At 38.8% G+C, this 21,429-nt stretch overlaps 2 protein-coding genes across 3 annotated transcripts; both read right to left on the bottom strand.

Moving 5' to 3' along the window:
• Positions 1-345: 345 nt before the first annotated feature.
• Positions 346-7,598, bottom strand: LOC125227452 (venom serine carboxypeptidase-like). 2 transcript variants are annotated; one of them, XM_048131775.1, is made up of 8 exons: positions 7,414-7,598; positions 5,864-6,183; positions 4,374-4,486; positions 3,560-3,730; positions 2,849-3,016; positions 2,304-2,560; positions 1,903-2,034; positions 346-933 (listed from the first exon to the last, which is right to left on the bottom strand). In XM_048131775.1, exons 1-8 carry the CDS (start codon positions 7,449-7,451, stop codon positions 582-584), a joined length of 1,551 nt encoding a protein of 516 aa, XP_047987732.1. In that variant the 5' UTR covers positions 7,452-7,598; the 3' UTR covers positions 346-581. The 2 variants fall into 2 exon arrangements, with proteins under 2 accessions (XP_047987732.1, XP_047987731.1); XM_048131774.1 differs by lacking the exon at positions 346-933 and adding an exon at positions 1,210-1,705 and having other exon boundaries at positions 7,414-7,596.
• A 1,098-nt stretch (positions 7,599-8,696) lies between these two features.
• LOC125227471 (venom serine carboxypeptidase-like) lies at positions 8,697-17,605 on the bottom strand. The gene is made up of 8 exons (XM_048131797.1): positions 17,461-17,605; positions 15,979-16,763; positions 13,815-13,927; positions 13,172-13,339; positions 11,146-11,313; positions 10,458-10,717; positions 9,903-10,031; positions 8,697-8,940 (listed from the first exon to the last, which is right to left on the bottom strand). Exons 1-8 carry the CDS (start codon positions 17,502-17,504, stop codon positions 8,715-8,717), a joined length of 1,893 nt encoding a protein of 630 aa, XP_047987754.1. The 5' UTR covers positions 17,505-17,605; the 3' UTR covers positions 8,697-8,714.
• Positions 17,606-21,429: the final 3,824 nt, after the last annotated feature.

Here is a 21,429-nt window from a genome sequence, read left to right on the forward strand (position 1 = left end):
ATTGTTCAAAATAATTTTATAAAGTGTATCACAGGTGTAATCCATAATTCTCTGCTTCATAATAGAGGTTATGGTTATAGTAATTAAATCTAAAAATAAAATAAGTACCTATGTAAATGCATTTTAAATAGCCATAGAATGCCGTTCGCTAGTTTGCGGGTGGTACAGCGACATCTAGCGAAAATTTTGGACATCAAAAAATACTTATACATTTTACGAAAACAAGTCATTACCCAGTTTGTGGGCGTAACAGTGACATCTAGCGACCAACTTGCACTACGGCATATAATTGATTTTCACGCCCTCTATCGTTAATTTTCCTAAACATATCGAAAATACATGGGATTTACTATTTCCTTTGACTGAAAACACCGTCGCGACCATGGGCTAGTATGAAAGTGCGCTCACGAAGCGACGCAACTTTTCATACAAATACGTAAGTCACCAAGCAACTTTGTCGCCCGTGGGTGCGCTCCCTAAGTCAGTGGAACATGGAAGTCATGTTTACATATTGGTCCAAAAAAGCAGACGTTCAAAAAGAAGATACGTAAGCTTTGAAAAGCAGTAACGAATTGGAAAAATTACGCATCAGATGTCAGAAGTGGACTATAATAAATATTATGCTCACCACTGTCTTTCTGCATCTTTGACTTAACGTAATGCGCCAAAAGAACTAACAAAGTCAACAATAAAATCACATTAAGTACAATGCTAGTCACCAATAATCCATCCGCTCCTTCCATTTTCAAACCTGACGGTTCTCTTTCATCAATCATAGGAGTGTATTCGTCCTCGGAGTACCGATATGTTGTGAAGTCCTGGCTGATGAAAGAGCTGATAAGCTGGTAAGCTTGGGCGAGCACGTCTTTTGGAACTAGGTGACCTGACGCGCGCACCAGTACTTCTGTTAGACCACCACCTTGCTTGACGTAGCTGAAAAGATGGATGGCAGGTATATTATATTTAAAGGTATATATCACATAGACAAATAAATAAAGTAGGTTTTAGTACTTAATTGGAATTGATTTATTAAAATATGTATATCTGGGAGAGTTTTACCTTGGTTCTGGTCCGCAGATGTTCATGACTCCAATCCTGGTCACGGCACCAAGTTAACTAATACGTACCAATTACTTTGAATTCAATTGATGTTATTTGTAATATGTGTGTATCTTTATGGATTTTGTTATAAAAAATTAAACAAAAAAATAAAAATAACATTATAATACATTCATAAAATTTCTAAATAATAAATAGGACCTCTTTTGATAACGTTTTGGCAATAGTAATTCAAACATCAGCAACAGTAAACTACATAACAATAAAAAAAACAGGCAAGTGTCACGTCATGGTTAAAATTCCATCAGATATAGAATCCTCCACGGTGCTGTAGAAAAATGCTTCGCTTCTTCGTTTGAATCTCATATACACAACTACACCACATATAAGGCAGACTATGAGGAGCACATTAAGGACTACTGACGCTATAAGAGCGTTGTTTCTGGGAGTAAGCTGACTAGGTTCATTATCGACATACGTCGGCGTGTACTCCGGTTTATCTATAAAGTCCAAGGGTGATGGTAAGTCGGCGCCTTGAATGAAGTGTTGGATCAACGCGTATGTGGATGCAGGAGTGTCGAGAGGAACCAGGTGACCTGCCCCGCGGACCAGAACCTCGGTTAAACCGCCTCCCTCTTTCACGTAGCTGAAACGAAATGGCCTGAATCATTTTGTGCTGGTGCTTTCGATTTTATCATAAGAAAGTGTTTTCATGAACTTACAGTAAGTATGGTAAGTAAAATTGTTTTTGAGAACTTCTATTTGGAATAAAAATAGAAAAGAGAGAGAGTTGTAAATTATTGAAAATATGGGATAGAAGTTTTTCTTCTCGATGCAACATACCCAGCCAAATTTCCATTAACCATCCAAGGCCGTCTTGGCGCCTTGAGGAAATCATCTCGATGACTCCAGTGCCAGTGCTTGCGCCGAGAATCTGCGGCCAGCTCACATGGCGCAGTCAAGTCTAGTTGACCGCTGGAACAAGATTTTTTTCATTTACTTGGCTGAAGCTCTTATTCGCATTATTGATGAACACTAATATCCGTAAGTTTTGGATCTTTCTATTTGATGAAACTACAATGATGGCATAATTAAATGATACAGTAAGTTAGACTACTAGTAGCGAATCATGCATTTTGGTAATATGTCCGCCTTTTCAACTATCATTTCATGTATAATAAAGGCTATATAAATGACGACCTACTTAGTTGTTGCACAGAATGATGAATCTTTAAAACACTCACCAGTATACCATGATCTTGTAATGTTCTAGCAGTTTTTCCAGCTTCGGTCTAACAGGCCCAAGGAAATCCTTCATCAGGGCTTCGTCGACCGAATCATTGTTGAATGTGAACTGTATGCTACCGACGTGAAGAGCCTCTCTTATGTGGGGCTGATCAATGAAGGTGGTAAAAGCCCGGTTGCCTGACTCGTTCAGCAGGTTGAAGTGGTTGGGTTGTTGGGAGATATCTAGCAATAATTGGTTGAGTTGATCACGGAGCTGTAAAAAAATAGAAAATTTACATCAATGTTCTTGGATATCAAGCAAGGGCAAGGAGTTATGAATGAACTAATTTAACTAGTCACAACTAAGTAACAAGACGTCAAATAAAAAAAAATGTTGACTTATATACATGTATTTGTTTATATATTTGTTATTTAAATGAATGGACTCCAATTAAGATTTTTTTTTTACGTACAAGTATGGGTTATTTACAACAGATGTCATTCTGTCGTACTTACTAGGTAGCATGAAGTGTGATAGGGAATATTAGTAAAAAAAACTCACGTTCCAAGCTTCCTGCAAGTTGTTCTGTTCAACTGCCTGACTGTATTTATCCTGCAGTGGTTTGACGGCTAGCAAGCCCTGTGTATCTAGTAGACCCCAGTGGTAGTACACCGACGACAAGTTAGCAGCGTCTATTCGATCGATGATTGGGTTGCCCATCGTGAGACCCTGTAAATTAAAATTGCAAAGACCGGTTGCTAAATATGATTTATTGCGGTGCTCATTACATACTATTGTAGCACAGTATAATAAAGAGTATTATCGTACAGTACGGCTAGCCCCGCTCCCAGCTGAAAGTGCCGCCCACCCCCTCTCGGTTACCTCACAGTTACTGCCTCTCAAAAACGCGACCAGTGTCATATCTCACTCATACAAGCTTAGTACGCGTTCACCTACACGAGCTTAGAATGTGTGCTAGGAACGCACCTCTTTCATATATTTGATCGCCAGTGTCCGAGGTGTGATTGTAGTAAGGCAACTACTGTGTAGCTAAAAGCAGAGGTAAGACCAAAAGTGATACCTTTAAATTCATAGTTGCCGTTGCCTGTAGGCCGCACCTCCAAGATTTTGTACTTACTCGAATGCTGGTATCTACTTAGTGACAGCGAAGGAGTAAGGACTCCTCAGCGATGTCCAGTCGTAAAGGTCTTTCATCAGGAAATATCTGCTTCGTAGCTTAATTGAAAGCATTGCTGACACCAAAAGGCATACCTTTAAATTGATAGATGCGTTGCCCGAAGGCTGCTCCTCCAAGATTTTGTACCCGAATGCCGGTACATAACGACCAGCATAAGACTCCCCAGCTATGTACAGTGGCGCCGTTCGCAGCTCAGGAAATATCGTCAGGAACTGCTGAAGTGCTTTGTAGAGATTCTTGGAGCACTGAAAATTTAAATACTAATATGTCATATATTATTCTGTACCATGTGGTGATGGGTTAAGAATTTCACCACCCCCTTTCTTCCCGTGGGTGTCGTAAAAGTCGACTGTGGGATATGGGTTAAATTGGGGATTTGGCGAGAGGCTCGCAACCTGTCACTGCAACGTCACAATTTGGATTTCTTTTAACCCCTTTTTGCCAAGAGTGTCACTGAAACCTAGTTGTTCATGTGCTCTGCCTACCCCTTTATGGGATACAGGCGTGATTATATGTATGTATGTATGTATGTTATGTACCGGTAACTGAAATTATTTATTCCATGAAACATTCGATACGTTGCTACTTGCTAACTATAGACAGAGTGTAGACAATAAATTCTGAATACCTCTTCAACTACTTATAAATACAACTAGGGAACAAATCAAATTATTTTATTGAATATTTTTTGATTTGTTCTTTTTTCAAGTATTCACACTACTATATATAAATTTAAATAAATCTAAAAGCCGCGTAAGCTGAAGACCCGGGTTCGATTCCCGGCTCGGCCACCAGTGGGCCTTGTCGTTTTTTTCTTTCGTGTATAATATCTATTTAAATTTATTACTTACAAATACCTAAATAAGCATCAAGTACTACTTAACTGACCGTTTCCATATCCTTGACGAATCCGTCCTGCTTGTTGGTGAAGCTGAACCCAGCACCAACTGGGTTGTCCACGAACAGTAGCGAGTAGTTGTTGGCCCATGACCACTGGCGTCCTACAACGATCAAAGCAGTCCACCCGCCTTCGTCAGTTTTCCGTGATCATGATGCATGCAACTGCGTCGAAATATCGGGAGCTCGACAAAAATCAAAAAGGTAATCACGGTCTATATCCCGGTCAATATAAGTCTAATGAAGATAAACGTGAATCATAAACTCTTATTGATCAAAGCAGTGTTCTATAGTGGCACCAAGTTTTGTAAGCAAAGCATTACTTAGGTATAAAGTATATCTAAAATTGTCTAATTAAGATCAATCTACTCTTTGGTCCCATTTAACAGTCGGTCTAGGTACTCTAGGTATAAGGAAATATGACATTAACAGATTTTTCTAGTGGTTCTATCACTGCGTTCTCGATAACAAATTTTATATGTTGGTCTTCCCTACTTTGAATTTACTATAAAATATTACTTTTTTTTAAAATAAGTTACGAGTTTAGTGGCCCTTTCACACTTATTATTTAAGTACTTAGTTGTAAATAAAGGACTGTACCAACTTATAAAATACTGTTTTGTTTAAACAAGGAACTCATTTTATAACGAGGCGCGTGTACTTATGTTAAACGTCAATAGCTACTGGATAATTACTACTTCGCCGGTCGTTTTCCCTAAGCTGATGATGACAAAACAATCAGTTTCCTCTTTAAAATAACTATTTATAGTACGCAAGTCGCAAGTCCTAGAACAAGTTGTTAATTTCAAGCTATTATCGAATCAATATACCCAGGCATTGACTTGAGTCTAAAGATACGAGTAACTGACTATGATAGTCTTTGACCTATTCATATTGGTTCGTATACCTACTATCTGTTTCTCGTAATAATTGAAAATCAATTATGAGAATTTATCAGTGCGGAAAAACACTGTTTTATTCCCGTTTTACACTTACACCTCACTTGGAAGATTCTATCTTTGTTGATCAAATCTAAAGAGTGCTATGCAAAACGGACAGTCAAAATAAGTATTACTTTGCAAAAAGCTCGTATCTTCTTCTGTCGATAAAAAGAAAAATGTTCTTCTTAGTAACTAATTTATTGTTTGCATATAGTGAGTTAGCAGCGTGAGACACGAGATTTTTTCAACGAATATGAGATTCGGCCTAAGTGCGTTTCCACATTATCCGATCCGATATCGGATGTCGGACCGATATCCCATACATTACATGCGCCATCTTGGTTTTTTTTCCATTTAAATCCTTCCGACATTCGATATCGGATTGGATAATGTGAAAACGGACTAACAATCTAGTGTTTTCGGTCACGCCGCATGACAGAAATTACTTACACATAACACAAAAAGACAGGTAACATACAGTGACATACATATGCCACGAAATGGTCCCGACTCAGCATGGTGTTCCACATTGTTACTTACGTTTCAACTGCACACCATCATACTCAAACGGGCCTATTTCATCAAACAGCCCAGCCAAGCTGCTCGCACCCGGTCCTCCTTGCAGCCAAACGATCCAAGGCGTCTCATTCACCGGTTTCCCATCCACAGGGAAGTACCAGAAGAACATGTTGGAGTTAGAAGCTGGGTTAACCGTGAGGAACCCGGCATGGCTCGTGGTGTTGAGGAAGAGAGTGCTGTTGACTAGAGAGGCGTTTCTCGCTTCTTGAAGCTTGTTTTGATTTATAAGCGGGGTGAGAATCAAAGCCGTTGGGTCTGGAGTATCCGCTGCTATGGTGATGCTGGAATAGAAAATTTGCCGTGTTCTCATCCATTATTTCTGATCATTTAGACGGTACGAGAATTCGCATACGAGTTTTATTACATTGCGGTATTTGATGGCTGTTCAAAATTGTATGTAATCTCAACAGCCCGCAATGTAACTAAAATCGCATGCGAGTTCGCATGCCGTCTAAATCAGGCCTTAAATACATAATTGAATTGGATAAAATATGTTATTTATACCTAAGTACATAATAATAACAGTATTTAGGTACGTACGGTTCTCGCACTAGTGCGTAAAGTTGTACTTTACGTGGCTATTTAGAAACTTTAACGAGCCATATGTAATGTAATATAGGGACCTATACAATACACGTGCGAGAAGGTATCAATATACAATCCATTAAGTCGTATTTTTAATTTATCGCCAATTCGCCACTCGTTTCCTCTTTTCGGCACTTGTATCGTAATTTAGAATAACGTCTATCATTCACTATCAATTTAATCTCTTCTTTGCCCCGTAATTTTTGTAGATAGGTAGGTACTTAGGTGTAACGTATTTATTGAAGGTCAAGCTTTGTTTACATTCTACCACAGAATATATAATAGTACAAGTACAGAAGGCTCACTCCTTTGATGTTTACAAAACGCCGCCATTCTAAATTCTTACCTACATTAACAAACGGACCGCGCACGTGCAGACGACATTGAATTCTATTGCGCCGCGCGAAGGTCGTCGCCACTGAATGGGCCGCGAACTCGCGGCCGCCGGCATGTACTTGTAGCGCGGCGAAAGGATCGCGGAGTGAGCCGCCCCTGATTCTACTATAACAATTAAATATGTTAAGCACCCACTAGAAAATGCTAGGAAATAAGTAAAAGTATAGTGTCTTTTTTGTTTTGTCGCGATTATCTTCCGTGATTCTTACTTGATTGTTCCATCGGAATTATCAGCACTGTAGTCACCAGCAACATGTTGAGATACGACCAAGAACCCTTTCTTATAAAGTTTAATTTGTCTCGCTATGTTTAGACAAAAACAGATTATGTTATATTCTAATCTTAGGTACCTAAGTCGTGAATATAGGTACTTACTGGCCTAAATACTAAATAGGCATGTCGCTAAAATGTACAGAATACGAAACTTTATCAACTGTACGGACCGTTACGTCCAGCCGGCATTAGCAACGCCTGTCACCACTTGTAAACATTCGAATTTCGAACACAAACATATGCCAACATAACCTCACCTTAAACACAGAACTACAAATCCAGTTCTTATGATCATCGTGTACTATCTTATTTCTTATTGCTCACAGATTGTTTTTTCTTTGTTTCGCACTGGTTAAATATAGTTATGCTGGTTTCACATGCACGGGGACACGCAACCGCCTCATGGCTGCTCGGCACACACTGACGTTTTTGTCTGGCATTCGTTAGTAAACAGCGTCAGCGTGCAGAATGACTCATGTCATGCGTCATGTTGTGTTATTCTTATCGGTTGTCGGATATTTGAATCGGCGGACCAGTGGAACTTATCTGGATTAAATCTCTGAGGCGGTGAGACGGCTTGTCGAATGATATAGCATCCACGTCTGATCTGAGATTATATTATGGTTATAATATACATAATTATACATTTCTCTTTATTACTCGCATTAATTTTATACGCTCGGTGATTTTCTGACGTGGAAGGTACTTAGAAAGTTATTACAACTCGCTAGTTAACAAATTACTTTCATGCCGCCAAAGCTCAAAGGTCCAATTTATTGATCATAATGTCTTTTTTACCCCCTGAGGTAAGCAGTAGTAGACCTCAAGTTGTAAGTGATTTTATAAATACGAAATATTATTATGCAGCCTTGAAGCATCGTAATAATAAAGATCGATATCAAGAGGTCACGGCTATAATACCTAATTGAGCCATTGGGGCTCACTCAAATTTGCTTGTTCCACTATCAAGTGTCCATAATGGGTTAAATATCTATGTAGTTCAACATAAAACGTACTTGTGTAGTTATTTTTGCTTTTATTCTGAATTTCATAGTAATTGTGAAATATTTGAAACTAGATAGAAATCGGTGTGACGTGTCGCTTACAAATAACTAAGAGATCCTTCCTCCTGTGGACATAATCACATCACATTATAAAATAAATGAATTTTAAAGGTTATTTTTCCTGCATGTTTATGGCACCTTCAAATATGTTCAAATTTAATATTCTACCCAAATCGTATATTTTTTACCCGACTACGTTGTGATTTTGACCGGTATTTTACCCACAGATATGAAAACACATCCAGTGTGGCATACGGGCATCAAAATAATCGAACTACAAGAACAAGAATTTATTAAAAACACCGAAAAACATCGCTATTATTCACATTACGCCTATAACTGCGCATGTTATGCAGGGCCGCTTGCCGCTTCATACATCATGTTGCGTGGACCGATTGGATTGGAACTCCATAAGCGAATCTGATGATGAGGGTCTTGTCTAGCTACGATCGGAGTTTCACAAAAAGAAACACCAATTCAATACAATTAATTTATTAAAAATACCCAAAAACATCACTATTATTTAGATTACTGCCATTGCGCAGATAATTATGCATGTTATGCAGGGCCGCCTCATACATCATGTTGCGGGGACCAATAGGGACTCCGTGGGTGAAACGGGTGATGAGGGCCTGTGATGGTGCGGGTACGTCCTGGGGAACCATGTGGCCTGCACCGCGGAACACCACTTCTGTTAGGCGGCCACCGGTCTTGTGGTAGCTGGGAAAGTAAAGACAATAATTATTAGGTATGATGCACACGGATTGGCTGAAAGTGAATATAACTCAGATGCTACGCATTCAATATTTTTACTCAATCTGAAAATTTCAATGAGGAAGTAAACTGACATTTTTTCACGCCAGGTGGCGCCACTATATTATCCGCTTGTAAGGGGGAAATTCCAAGAACGGTGGTTTTTAGACAGGCAACATGAGAAGTCTAAACCGTGATCTAATAATTATGCCTAACGGCCCAGCCACGACATTGGCACAGAATATATAATAGTACAAGTACAGAAGGCTCACTCCTTTGATGTTTACAAAACGCCGCCATTCTAAATTCTTACCTACATTAACAAACGGACCGCGCACGTGCAGACGACATTGAATTCTATTGCGCCGCGCGAAGGTCGTCGCCACTGAATGGGCCGCGAACTCGCGGCCGCCGGCATGTACTTGTAGCGCGGCGAAAGGATCGCGGAGTGAGCCGCCCCTGACATTGGTCTAAGCGCGACAGCGGCGAGCGGCAGCCATACGTGCGAATGAAAAGTCTCATCGCTGTGTCTCGCTCCAATGTATGGCCGCCGCTCACCGCTGTCGCGCTTAGACCAATGTCGTGGCTGAGCCGTAAGCCCACAGTGGTGTCCAGCCCGCCAAAGAAATTTATCTGACCCTCCATTGGTTCTCAATATAATTTTAGAACAAGACGGGACTTAATCGCGTAAACACTTACATTTATATTTGGCCCGACGTTTCGACGTTCCCGTTTTGTTCTAAAATTATGAGTGCAAATCGTGTTAGTCTAAATCAATATGTTCTCAATATAGTTTGTGATATGGCCAGCACTGTGTTTAAGATACATTTTTTACTTAAGATACTGCTTAAGACACTGAGCTGTACACAGCAGCTACAGCTCTAGAGGTCTTTTACTTCACATGTCCTATACTTATACATAATATTTACCCAGCGTTCCTGCCGTTGAAAATGAAGGGGTACCGGATGGAATGTAAAAACTCCTCGGTGCCATTCCACTTCCATGTGCGAGCGTTCTTGGAGGTTTGCAAGCAAGGCAGCATCTGGTCTAGCTGCCCACTGATGAATAAGTATTGATAATTAAAAACTAAAATTATAAAAGAATATTTTGGTGACCTTAAATCGAGGAAAAGAACACCAGCGGTATAGCTAATCGGGCCGACGCGTTCTGTAAGTGCGAAAAAGATGCACCGACGCGATAGACTATATCACACTACCGTGCGAGGCCCGCTCCACATCTATTTTTCGTGGTTATGTAATAAAACAAAAAGATCCCGAGACCTTGGAAGAGAGAGAGAAAGAGAAGGCATCCAGAACTTAGCACTTAGCAGTATCGTATAAATAAATTCTCCAGACCCTGAAGTATTTGACAAAACGTAATAAAGAGGGACTCTAAAGGGTAAGTTAATTACGTAGCCTAAGAAAATAGGTGGTTAATAGACTGGTTTCCAATATCAACGCATATCATTGATAATGATGACTTACCAATACACCAACACTCGATAATGATCCAGCAACTCCTCCAGCATAGGCTTCGTGCTGCTAAGGAACTCCGGGGCCAACTCAATGTTCACGGTCACGTTGACCCGACTGAACTGAATGTCTCCGACGTGCAGGGCTCTCTTCACGTCGGATTTGTCCAGCAGGTCCGTGTACTTGCCGCCGAAGATGGTGTCCCGAAGGAAGTTGTAGGCGTGCTTTTGGTGGGACATTAGGAGGAGCGCTGATACGAGGCTGACCCATTTCTGTAACCAAGATGAAAAAGATGAAAGCAATTGATGATTGACTATTTTAAAAGGCGCGAAATTGGCTTCGAAACGTCGGCTTTACAGGCTGGAGCGATTCTTCTAAATATTGCAGATTAATAATTACAAGCGGAACCGGCCGCTAACGACACTTTAAGATTTTATAATAGGTACGAAAAAAAATGTAGATGAAGACGTAATGCAAAAATTGAATCAAAATCGTATCTACTCGTACCACCAAAACAAGCAAGATGCAAATTAAAATATTGAGAACCCAACCGGTTAAACCAACACACTTTTAAAGTTCTTCTGATCCTGGATCGAAATACTTCGGGCTTCAAAATCAAACATGAAATGCGCCGTAGTAATATCGTCATAAATGAAGCATATCCAAAAAAGTTATAGTTTTTTGCCAGGATATAACCTACCATCTTAGCTGGAGCGCTTCTGTTCTGAGCGATGTCTTCCTGGAATCCTTCTACCAGCGGTCTGATGATTTCCACCTGCGTCTGGTCGATCAGTCCGAAGTGCTCGAAAGCGTCTGATATATGCGCGATTTCCGCTGGGTCCACCATTGCGTTGCCCAGCATCACACCCTGTCAATATTCCGAGTTGTATTCGATGCCTTCTTTAAAACTCAGGAGTTTTTTAGTGAACGTTGGCCAAAACGAAGCAAGGCTTGTTTGCGCTATGTTAGATAAACAAAATAATAACAGTACTGTAATTGTTGCTGTTGATGGGTAATTATTCTATTTTCAGAGTACGATACACCTACTGCTTCCAACAAAGATAACCAAAACAAATATGCATAAAAGTTAGGTCACATTATTCGGTGCACGATGAAAAGTTTGATAAATAATTAGTTAGTTAAACTGCTTAAATATTATCGAACAAGGCGCGGCATGCTATGCGCGTGAAAAAAGATCGGATTAGCTACTCGGTAGTAGTAATTCTAAGCCGTCAATGGTAGGGTAAAGGCACCAGTAGTCAGCCTCAAATCGAAAATTCTATTTTCAAAGCCGTCTAATTTGATCTCCAATAGACCGATTTGAAATATTCATGTTTTTATAGTTCAAGAATTTAATTAAGTTTAATTTTTGAAAAGAATAAACCTTAACTTATTGTTTGTTTTAGAAATATTTCGTTAAATATAATAAAAGGGCGTTTTTGCCAGTACTCAGCCCCCTGAGCACCAATATACAGCCTACTAAGTATCCAGTTCCCAGCCCTCGGCTGACTAGTGGGTTCTGTGTTCCGTGACCTCAGTACCCAGTGGTCAACCATGGGCTGACTACTGGATATTTTATATATGTCAAGCAAATATAGTTATATTAAGTGCATAAATATTTAAGGGTCATTGATTTATAGACTTACGTACCATTTGAAAACAAAAAGAACTCTTAAATCCTATAGTCAGCCGGGGAGGCTGACTTCTGGAATTGTGACGTATTTCCTTGAACCCAGTGGTCAGCCGCAGGTGGCTGACTATTAGATTTTGTGTAAAAAATTAGTTTCCAATAACCAGCCCCCTTAAAAATCTGGTTTTCACATACATTTTTATTATTTTTTTACTTTATTCAGATAGTTTAAGTATTAATTAAGTGAAAAAGTTCTTCTTCTTTAACCAAGAAATCATAATTTGGCTGCTAACATCTTAGCAAAATATCATGTGACATTCTAAAAAAAAATGGCGAAAGCACATAATGCTTCATGTCAGAAGACTGCACCTCTTTGAAATTTTTTTGTGCTTAATTCTTGAAATCAATTGTAAATCTTGAGATATTTTACAATTACCATTAATCAATCTATGATTTTATCTAATTTTTACACGAATTTGACAAAAACTTTGATAATTACAGCCCGAAATGTACAAAAAAGGCTGACCACTGGCGCACGGCTGGGCACTGGTGCTTTTACCCTACCCTTCCTTCAAAATATGTTCTTCTCAGTGTACCTATTGGTCTCCCTCTTTTATGTTTTTCTATGTAGTTATGTATGCAAATTTGTCAGGATTCTATACCCATTCCAATGAAGACAATAGATCTCGTGGGCTTCCGTCATTTCGGTTTCCCATGCAAGGATTACAATACCCGATCATCATAATTATCTACTCCTTGCGTTATCCCGGCATTCGTCACGATTAACTTATCCCAAGAGTAACAGATTACTATTCCCAATCTAGACACTAGTTTTACGAAAGCGATTGCCATCTGACCTTCCAACCCGAAGAGTAACTAGGCCTTAGATACTTATTGGAATTAGTTCGGTTACCTACCTCACGATGCTTTTCCTTCACAGAAAAGCGACTGGAAAATATCAAATTACATTTCGCACATAAGTTTTGAAAACTTATTGGTGCGAGCCGGGGTTCGGACCCGCGACCTCCGGAATCCGGATTGAAAGTCGCACACTCTTACCGCTCTTATAAATTTAATTGAACAGTAGGAATATAACCTGTAAATTGAAGTGCGGTGGACTGTCAATATGTCGATGGATCCTGTGAGCCAGCGCCGGGACGTACTTGCCGGCGTATGACTCGCCGGCCACGAACAGTGGCGCCATCTGTAGCTCGGGGAAGAGTTGCACGAACTGTTTCATCGCCTCGTGGAGGTGTGTCGTGTACTGGAAACGTAAGTAGTCGAAATTCAATTGTTTTGATATTTAAGATGACAATAAAATTTAGATGAATAAAACATCTAGCCGTCCCTATCGCACTATTAGTAAGTGGTCTGATATTTTATAGTCTATCGCACGACCATGCTACCCGTGCAGAATATGACGATGATTCGGTGTAACAAATGGTTAGACACACAACTTGTTTAGGTACCTAACTACACCTGTGAGCTGTATTTACATTGCTCTCCAATTTCCCTATGTCATTATTGTGCATGCCCTGTTCTTGCATTATTAATTTAATATGGAAAAGTCACCGCTTGGGCTTCGCAGTTTTGGTAAAATCTTAATTGGTTTAGAGCGATCAGACCGGAATTCCAAAAAATCCTAATTTATTTATGTTGCCCTTGTTGCCTGATTTGGTTTCTATTATTCTTATTATAGTAATATTTTTTGTGTAAATAATGAGAAGTTACGTAAATACCGTGTCTAAGTCCCTGGCATATCCCAGCTTGCTCTCAGTGAAGCTATAACCGGTGCCCACGGGGTTGTCAATGAACAGGAGCGAGTGGTTCTGAATCCAGCTGTAGCGGTTCTCTGAAATTACAATTTGAATTTCCTTTTCAGATTATACTGTGACATTTCCTTACTAAATTGTTTCCCAATTATGACGCCGAATTGACGCGTTTTTAACCCCCTTATTCATAAACGTACTCTAAAGTTATCATTGTTATCAAGCCGATAAAGTTCTTTTGTCCCTTTCTATCACACCAATACGTCGGAAAGGGACAAACGAACTTTATCGGCGTGATTACTTTAGAGTACCTACGTTTATGAATAAGGGGGTATGTCTTTACGAGAAATATGTAAGTATTATGGTGAGAGACCAATGCAGTTATAGGTACATATTACCAAAGACATATAACTCCGTATAGACAGATAAAGTCTAAGAAAAAAACGTACCTCAGTACCATACAGAAAAAGGTACGGTGGCCTAGATGTAGTGTTGTGAATTTAAGCTTTGAGGCGTAAACTACAAAACTCGAGTCGCGACTTCTGAGTCTTAAAGCCTCGAACCTTAAAGCCTCGACCATATAAGCCTCAACCTTATAAGTTTGCGTTGCTGCTTACGAGCACAGAATCCTCGAATCTTTAGTCCTCAAGCTTTAAAGACTCCTAAGCTTTGAAGGTTTAAGTCTATAAGGTTTGTAGCATTTAAGTCTTAAGAGCTTTTAATTAACTAGATCCGAAGGTCAACAGAAGTAAAAAAACAGGCCAAGTGCGAGTCGGACTCGCCCACTGAGAGCTCCGTACTTTTTAGTATCCTGAGATACATGACGTGTGGTGACGTGACCGGGCGGACGGATATCTGAGTCTTAGTAATAGACTTACGTTTTTACCCATTGTGTACGGAACCCTAAAATCTACCAAACCGACACGTCAAATTAAGGGTTAAAAATAAATACTATCTGCCTATAAAGCTCGTTGTTTGAGCTCTTAAAGCTTGACACAGGCCTTCGAGGTTTAGGGAGCTTGAGCTCTCTATGAAGCCCGAGTCTTAAAGACTCACTCTTAAGAGCTCATAAAAAGCTTGAAGCGTTAAGGTTCTGAACCGTTTCTGAGCTAAAACCTTTAACGCTTGAGTCTTTAAAGCGTGAACCTTTAGGGTTTGCAAGTCTTTAAGGTTTAAAAGTCTTCAAGACTAGTCTTATAACAACATTACCTAGATGACATTACACCTTTGGGGTACGCTCAGCTAGATGGCGCTAATATTAATATTTGACATTTTAACACATATCAAGCTAACAATATGAGCCAAATTGTCAAAACTGAGGTTCAAGTTTTAAGCTTGTGTCGAGAGATGGTAGTCTATGCACTGTGATTACACATTTTACTCTGACAGTAACTCTCTATTCTTATGCAACTTTAAGCGCTGATGGCCTAACGGTAAGAGCGTGCGACTTTCAATCCGGAGGTCGCCGGTTCAAATCCCGGCTCGTACTAATGAGTTTTTCGGAAATTATGTGCGAAATGTCATTTGATGTTTGCCAGTCGCTTTTCGGTGAAGGAAAACATCGTGAGGAAACCGGAGTAATTCCAATAAGGCCTACTTACCCTTTGGATTGGAAGGGCAGAGATGGCAGTCGCGTTCGCAAAACTGGTGCCTACGCCAAATCTTGGGATTAGTTGTCACAGCGGACCCCAGGCTCCAATGTGCCGCGGCAGATGCCGGGATGACGCAAGGAGGATGATTTAAACTTTATGAGAAATTATTTAAACATATGATGAATTAAACTGTAGCATATCATATACCACATATACCTACCTACTTGATATACTTTTCAAAATGCATAAAATTTTTCAGCGACTTTTAAAAAACGTGTCTTTTTTTTTTAATACATTTTAAAGTTTTTTACAGAGACACTACGTACCTACTTTCAATTTCGTTAAATTTAAATAGGTGACGGCATAAATTGAAGCTAATATTCAATTTCTATGAACATTTTAAAATAAAAAATTTCCATAAATTGTATAAGTTGCTAAACTTGTAGTTTGAGGAGTAAAATCTGTGTTTTCATAATTTGCTCGTGTCACAGGAACCACCCGGTATTAATTACGTATAATAAATATTACGTTACGTCACTTACTTTTTAAAGTTCCAAATTGACTAACAGTGAAAGGCCCTACTTCATCAAACAGCCCTGCCAAGCTAGACGCTCCTGGACCCCCCTGTAACCACACGATCCACGGCGTTTCATTCACAGGCTTGTCAGGCACCGGGAAATACCAGAAGAACAGATGAGACTTCAACTCCTCGTCCACTGTCAGGAAACCACTGTAACTCTCGAACCCTAAGAATAAATCAGGGTCTACTCTACAAGCGTTCCGTGCCTCAGCTATGAGCCCGTCTCTTATGAAAGCCGTAAGTAACAATGCAGTACCATTATCGACTTTAGCTTCTGGTGTTTCACTTGACTGTGTCTCTTCATAATCGTTTATTATATTCAGGAAGTCCACGTCAAGGGCGTTTCCGTATAGATCTTTAGTAGATTTTTCGGTACTTGTTAAAACAAGGTTATCTTTTTCAGCGTTTTTGTTTTTTATGTTAATAATGAGAGAGTCTTCTACATCGATAACGTTCTCGAGCGGATCCTTCGCAGGCTTTTCGGTAGTTGATACGAGGTTTTGTTCTTTACCAAGTCGTGTGATAATTAGAAAATCTTCATCGAAAGCTTTTGCGAGTGTATCCTTATTAGCTTGAGCATCGGTTGCGTTCACAGAAACATATGTCTTTGGAAGAGGATCCTCTATATTATTTTGTACGTTATTGGATACCGCTTCAGTAGTTGTGGTGTTCGGAGCTGAGTCACCTTTACTTATATTGTTCGTAGCGTGTATGCTTTCGTCATGTTCAACTACTTTCCCACAGGTGCTGGAAAGAGTATATTAGATTTGTACACTTCAAAATATCTGGAAATATAGTAAACCATTGTGCATAATTATTATCTAATTGTTAGTTAATAAAGGAAGTTAAGTTACTAAGTAGATTATTACAGTTGAAGGTTACAATAGACCGGAATACAGAGTTAAATAATGTTTATTATGTAGATAACTAGAGGTGCCTTCATTTTTATCATATGCCTACTCGTACAACCAAGGTCTACTTCCATTTAGTGGTATTTATGACATATTCTGAATGGGTACTTAGATATAGGTACCCTAAACTATTGCGTCCAACAATACGAAAATCAATACAAATAAATTAGTACTTAGGCACATCCTCGTACTTAGGTCTCAATAGAATTTTAACCTATCATACAAACTTATATTTTAATCTAAGTAGTGCCATGTTTATGTCACCAACTTGTGAATAATTTAAAATAATTACTCATTTAATGATGTGTAGGTAATAGTTAGAAGTACCTATTTAGGTGAAAAATATAATACCTTGGTCTAAATTACCAAAATGCAACATACTAGAAAAAAAATATTATAATTATAAGCATTATCCGTATATAATAAAATTACACGAAAGTACGCACATGGAGCTTAGATACACACTAAACATTGAACCTAATTATAAAATAATTAGTTTCAAACTGTAACTAACTAAATAAAACGGTACTCACCTGCTGACCGTAAAAATAACTAATAACAAATAAAATAGCTCCATTTTAGTAAATTAAACTAACTAATATACACGAGATCGAGCCCGCGCGGGCATTTCTGTCAAACTGCGGAGTTTGGCCAATATCTGGACTTATCATGGTGAACTGCTGAACTGTGCGCCGTAATCGCGTGTATCTGCTACTCTCAAACTTAGATACTTACTCCATATTAATATCCATACTTCCATACTAATATTATAAATGGGAAAGTGTGTGTGTTTGTTTGTTTGTCCGTCTTTCATGGCAAAACGGAGCGACGAATTGACGTGATTTTTTAAGTGGAGATAGTTGAAGGGATGGAGAGTGACATAGGCTACTGTTGCGAACGCAACCTTTTATTTGTATACTTATCGCTCGGCTAGTTCCGTAAGATTTATAAAGAGCCAATAGGAGCGCACCACATACGATGTATCGCGGCCAATGAGGCAACTAAAACTTAACCAACGTTTTTAACAGCTTAAATCTTGCAAATGACTCTTTCATCATCTTCGCTACCTTAAACACCACTTCCATACTTAACCGTTTAGTCAAATCACCCTTGTAAACCAGCACCTATTTGGAATATAATATTGTCTACTTATATTGAAGTTTTTATAAGTCGTCGGCTCCTGATCCTGCACGGCGGCTACAGCTACTTTTTGTCTCTTTCCAACACGAGCGAAGCCGCGGGCAAAAGCTAGTATGTCCATGGTAGGTACCATAAAGAGAACTGTGAGTTTATTTAATTTTTTTAAACACGAGATAAATAAAAATGACGTTGGGCCATCTTAGGCGCCGGTAGGTAGGTACTAAAGGTAGATCTTCGGTGTGTAAAATAATTTTTTGAATATACATACATATAGGTACAGTCAACCAATTGGAACCCTAGGCCACTGTAGAACTATGTCATAGTGACGTTATTAATCAGATTGTAAGAAATCTCTTACTGCTTGTCATTTTGACATGGTTGTAGAGTGGCCTAAGGTTCCAATTGGTTGACTGTACGTACATACATGTATGATACAGGTACAAGAATGCATTGCGTCATTGAGTCGCTACCTAAGTTTTCCTGAATATTTTAAATTTGTAATTAAAAAAAAATCAATAAATAAATAAATATACCTACCTATGTAAGGTACAGCGGGACAAGTCTCGACTGGGGGGCAAATGTAACTCGTACATTTTTTCCATGTTTTACAATGTTTGCAATAATAAACAGAGTGTCCACCGGTTATATTATATTATATAGTAGGCGTGTTCAGTGGATACATATATGTAGACTCAACATCATAGTGTAATAATGGAAAAAATGGATTCGTTACAATTGCCCCCCAGTCGAGATTTGCCCCGCTGTACCTTACATAACAAGTTTGGGAACTCCTATTAGAATATGTTAAATATGTACCTTCGACATACGTATTTGAGGCTCAACACTGCCCACAAATCGCAAATATTACACCACAGTCAACATATGTATAGCAGCAGCTATGCCATTATATGGTAGAAAAAAAATACGTAGTACGTCATCTCTACCTACTCGTGCTCTAAGACATGGAATACGTAAGACATGGAAACAGATTATGGCGACATAGTACGTTACCCTTTACTTAGGTACTTATACAAATATACCTACATACATCCATTTTAAATTTGCTAGATAGTTCAGTCTCCGGCTATGTGCCTATTAGTAGGGGGAAATTAGCTAAAATTACGGCATAGTTAATGGAAGGTTTTTTTAATTGAAATATGTACGTTATAGACTGAAGTTATTTTTCATCAGTACCTACCTAGGAAGCCAATCGTCAGAACTGCACGCATATTAGTACCTAATCCGATCATCAGAACTAAGTAATTACAATGTCTACAGAAGAAATTTAATCGTAGAAATTATACTACACATCATATCATATATACCTATACCTGCCTAATAACGTTAACACTAACTAGCCACACGACCACTAATTTAGCTTGTAAATGTCACGAACATGTACATTTTTACAAAGTACATGTACGTTTTTTTTTACGTACCTTCATTTCATGTTCATATACAAAGATTGCGAGGTAAATAAAACATACCTAATAATTTCCTACGATTTTATAGTATTTTATGCAACTGGTGGTTAAAAGAGGTTAAAACCGGCCAAGAGCGTGTCGGGCCACGCTTAGTGTAGGGTTCCGTAGTTTTCTGTATTTTTCTCAAAAACTACTAAACCTATCAAGTTCAAAACAATTTTCCTAGAAAGTCTTTATAAAGTTCTACTTTTGTGATTTTTTTCATATTTTTTAAACATATGGTTCAAAAGTTAGAGGGGGGGGGACGCACTTTTTTTTCCTTTAGAAGCGATTATTTCCGAAAATATTAATATTATCAAAAAACGATCTTAGTAAACACTTATTCATTTTTTAATACCTATCCAACAATATATTACACGTTGGGGTTAGAATGAAAAAAAATATCAGCCCCCACAAAACATTTTTTCCATTTTTTATTTTTGCACTTTGTCGGCGTGATTGATATATATATTGGTACCAAATTTCAGCTTTCTAGTGCTAACGGTTACTGAGATTATCCGCGGACGGACGGACGGACGGACGGACGGACGGACGGACGGACGGACGGACGGACAGACAGACATGGCGAAACTATAAGGGTTCCTAGTTGACTACGGAACCCTAAAAAAGGTGAGTGGCGTGGGTAACAATTTGAGGCGAAGCCGAAAATTGTTAATAAAGACGCCACGAGCATTTTTTGACTCAGTTAAACACCGTTGCATACAATCTTATCTTCTTCTTTAAAATACAATGAATGAACATATATATGTGTTGGACAAAGCGTATCCATTGTTCCCTTTTTTCATGACCAGATCAAAGAAAACTGCAAAAAGTGAGCGTGCTAAAAATACAATTTCACTCAAAAAATATTAACAATCAATAAAGAAATAAACTTTTTTTATATTATAGTAACATAATTCATGACGTAGTAATTAGTTACCTAATTATTTTCCAAATAGAAATATATATATTTCGCAAATATATTAGAGGTGAAACACATTAGTAGGAACAATGTAAATGGCACATCTGCGCGGTTAGTCTTTGATTGCGTCACCAAAATGGCGGCAGTCCCGCTCCCGCTCGCGTATTTGTAGAATATTCAATCTTAAAATATTATAGACGAGTTTTTTGTTTAATTTACCGATGAAATGTCACACCTTGACTTTTATTTGATTTTTTCGAGTGATTAGAACAATTTTTAAGCACACAAGAAGGCATTATTCACGTGGAAAGTAAATGCATCACGGCACGTGACTGCACTGCAAGGGCCTGGTGACGACTGACAACGTTGCGGTCCATGGACCGCAGTGGGGTGTGTAAAAAATTCTCTTAGCAGCGTCGCCTCTAGTACGTAGTACATATACCTCAATGCATACAATACTTTTTCTACGACCAAGCACTTATTTTGAAAGAAAATTATAAATCAATACCTACTTTCAGTCATCTTAGTTATCTAGTGGACCGCCTACCATTTTGAATATGCAGTTTGAGTGCAAACATGAAAATAAAACTGTCTATGGTATGGTTCTTTGAAGCCTAGCCACTAAGACGAATCGAGCCGAGTTGAATCGAGTTCTCATACATTTGAATGCGATTCGACGCGTCGCCAATGAACGCAGCAGAAAACGAAGGAGTCTCGACTCTGCGAATTGGTTTGTTAAGTTGGTAGCAATGTATTTACTGAACTGTAACAGCTATATCGTGCTACTGCTACTAAATGTTTTCAGGGTATAGACTAGATAGACTTGTCCTGACATCTTTTATGTAGGGTTTTTAAGTTCTATGCACGACCTTGTAACTCACGAATAACAGTACGGGAGTAGAAAAAATAATTAAAAGACGATCAAAATAATTATACTCATTGAAGTTTTACTCCATTTATTTATTCCTTCAAAATAA

The sequence above is a fragment of the Leguminivora glycinivorella genome, chromosome 6, assembly GCF_023078275.1.
Source record: "Leguminivora glycinivorella isolate SPB_JAAS2020 chromosome 6, LegGlyc_1.1, whole genome shotgun sequence".
Taxonomy (NCBI): Eukaryota; Metazoa; Arthropoda; class Insecta; order Lepidoptera; family Tortricidae; genus Leguminivora; species Leguminivora glycinivorella.

Excerpts from the sequence above, each read along its gene's own strand:
- LOC125227452 (XM_048131774.1), bottom strand. The coding sequence starts at position 7,451 with ATGATCATAAGAACTGGATTTGTAGTTCTGTGTTTAAG. Across the intron at positions 4,487-5,863 it reads TGATGGTGTGCAGTTGAAAC|GACGCCAGTGGTCATGGGCC; the intron begins GTAAGTAACAAT and ends TGATCGTTGTAG. Across the intron at positions 3,731-4,373 it reads TCGTCAAGGATATGGAAACG|TGCTCCAAGAATCTCTACAA; the intron begins GTCAGTTAAGTA and ends TTAAATTTTCAG.
- LOC125227471 (XM_048131797.1), bottom strand. The coding sequence starts at position 17,504 with ATGGAGCTATTTTATTTGTTATTAGTTATTTTTACGGTCAGCAG. Across the intron at positions 13,340-13,814 it reads ATGCCAGGGACTTAGACACG|TACACGACACACCTCCACGA; the intron begins GTATTTACGTAA and ends TTACGTTTCCAG. Across the intron at positions 10,718-11,145 it reads GAAGCGCTCCAGCTAAGATG|AAATGGGTCAGCCTCGTATC; the intron begins GTAGGTTATATC and ends TCTTGGTTACAG.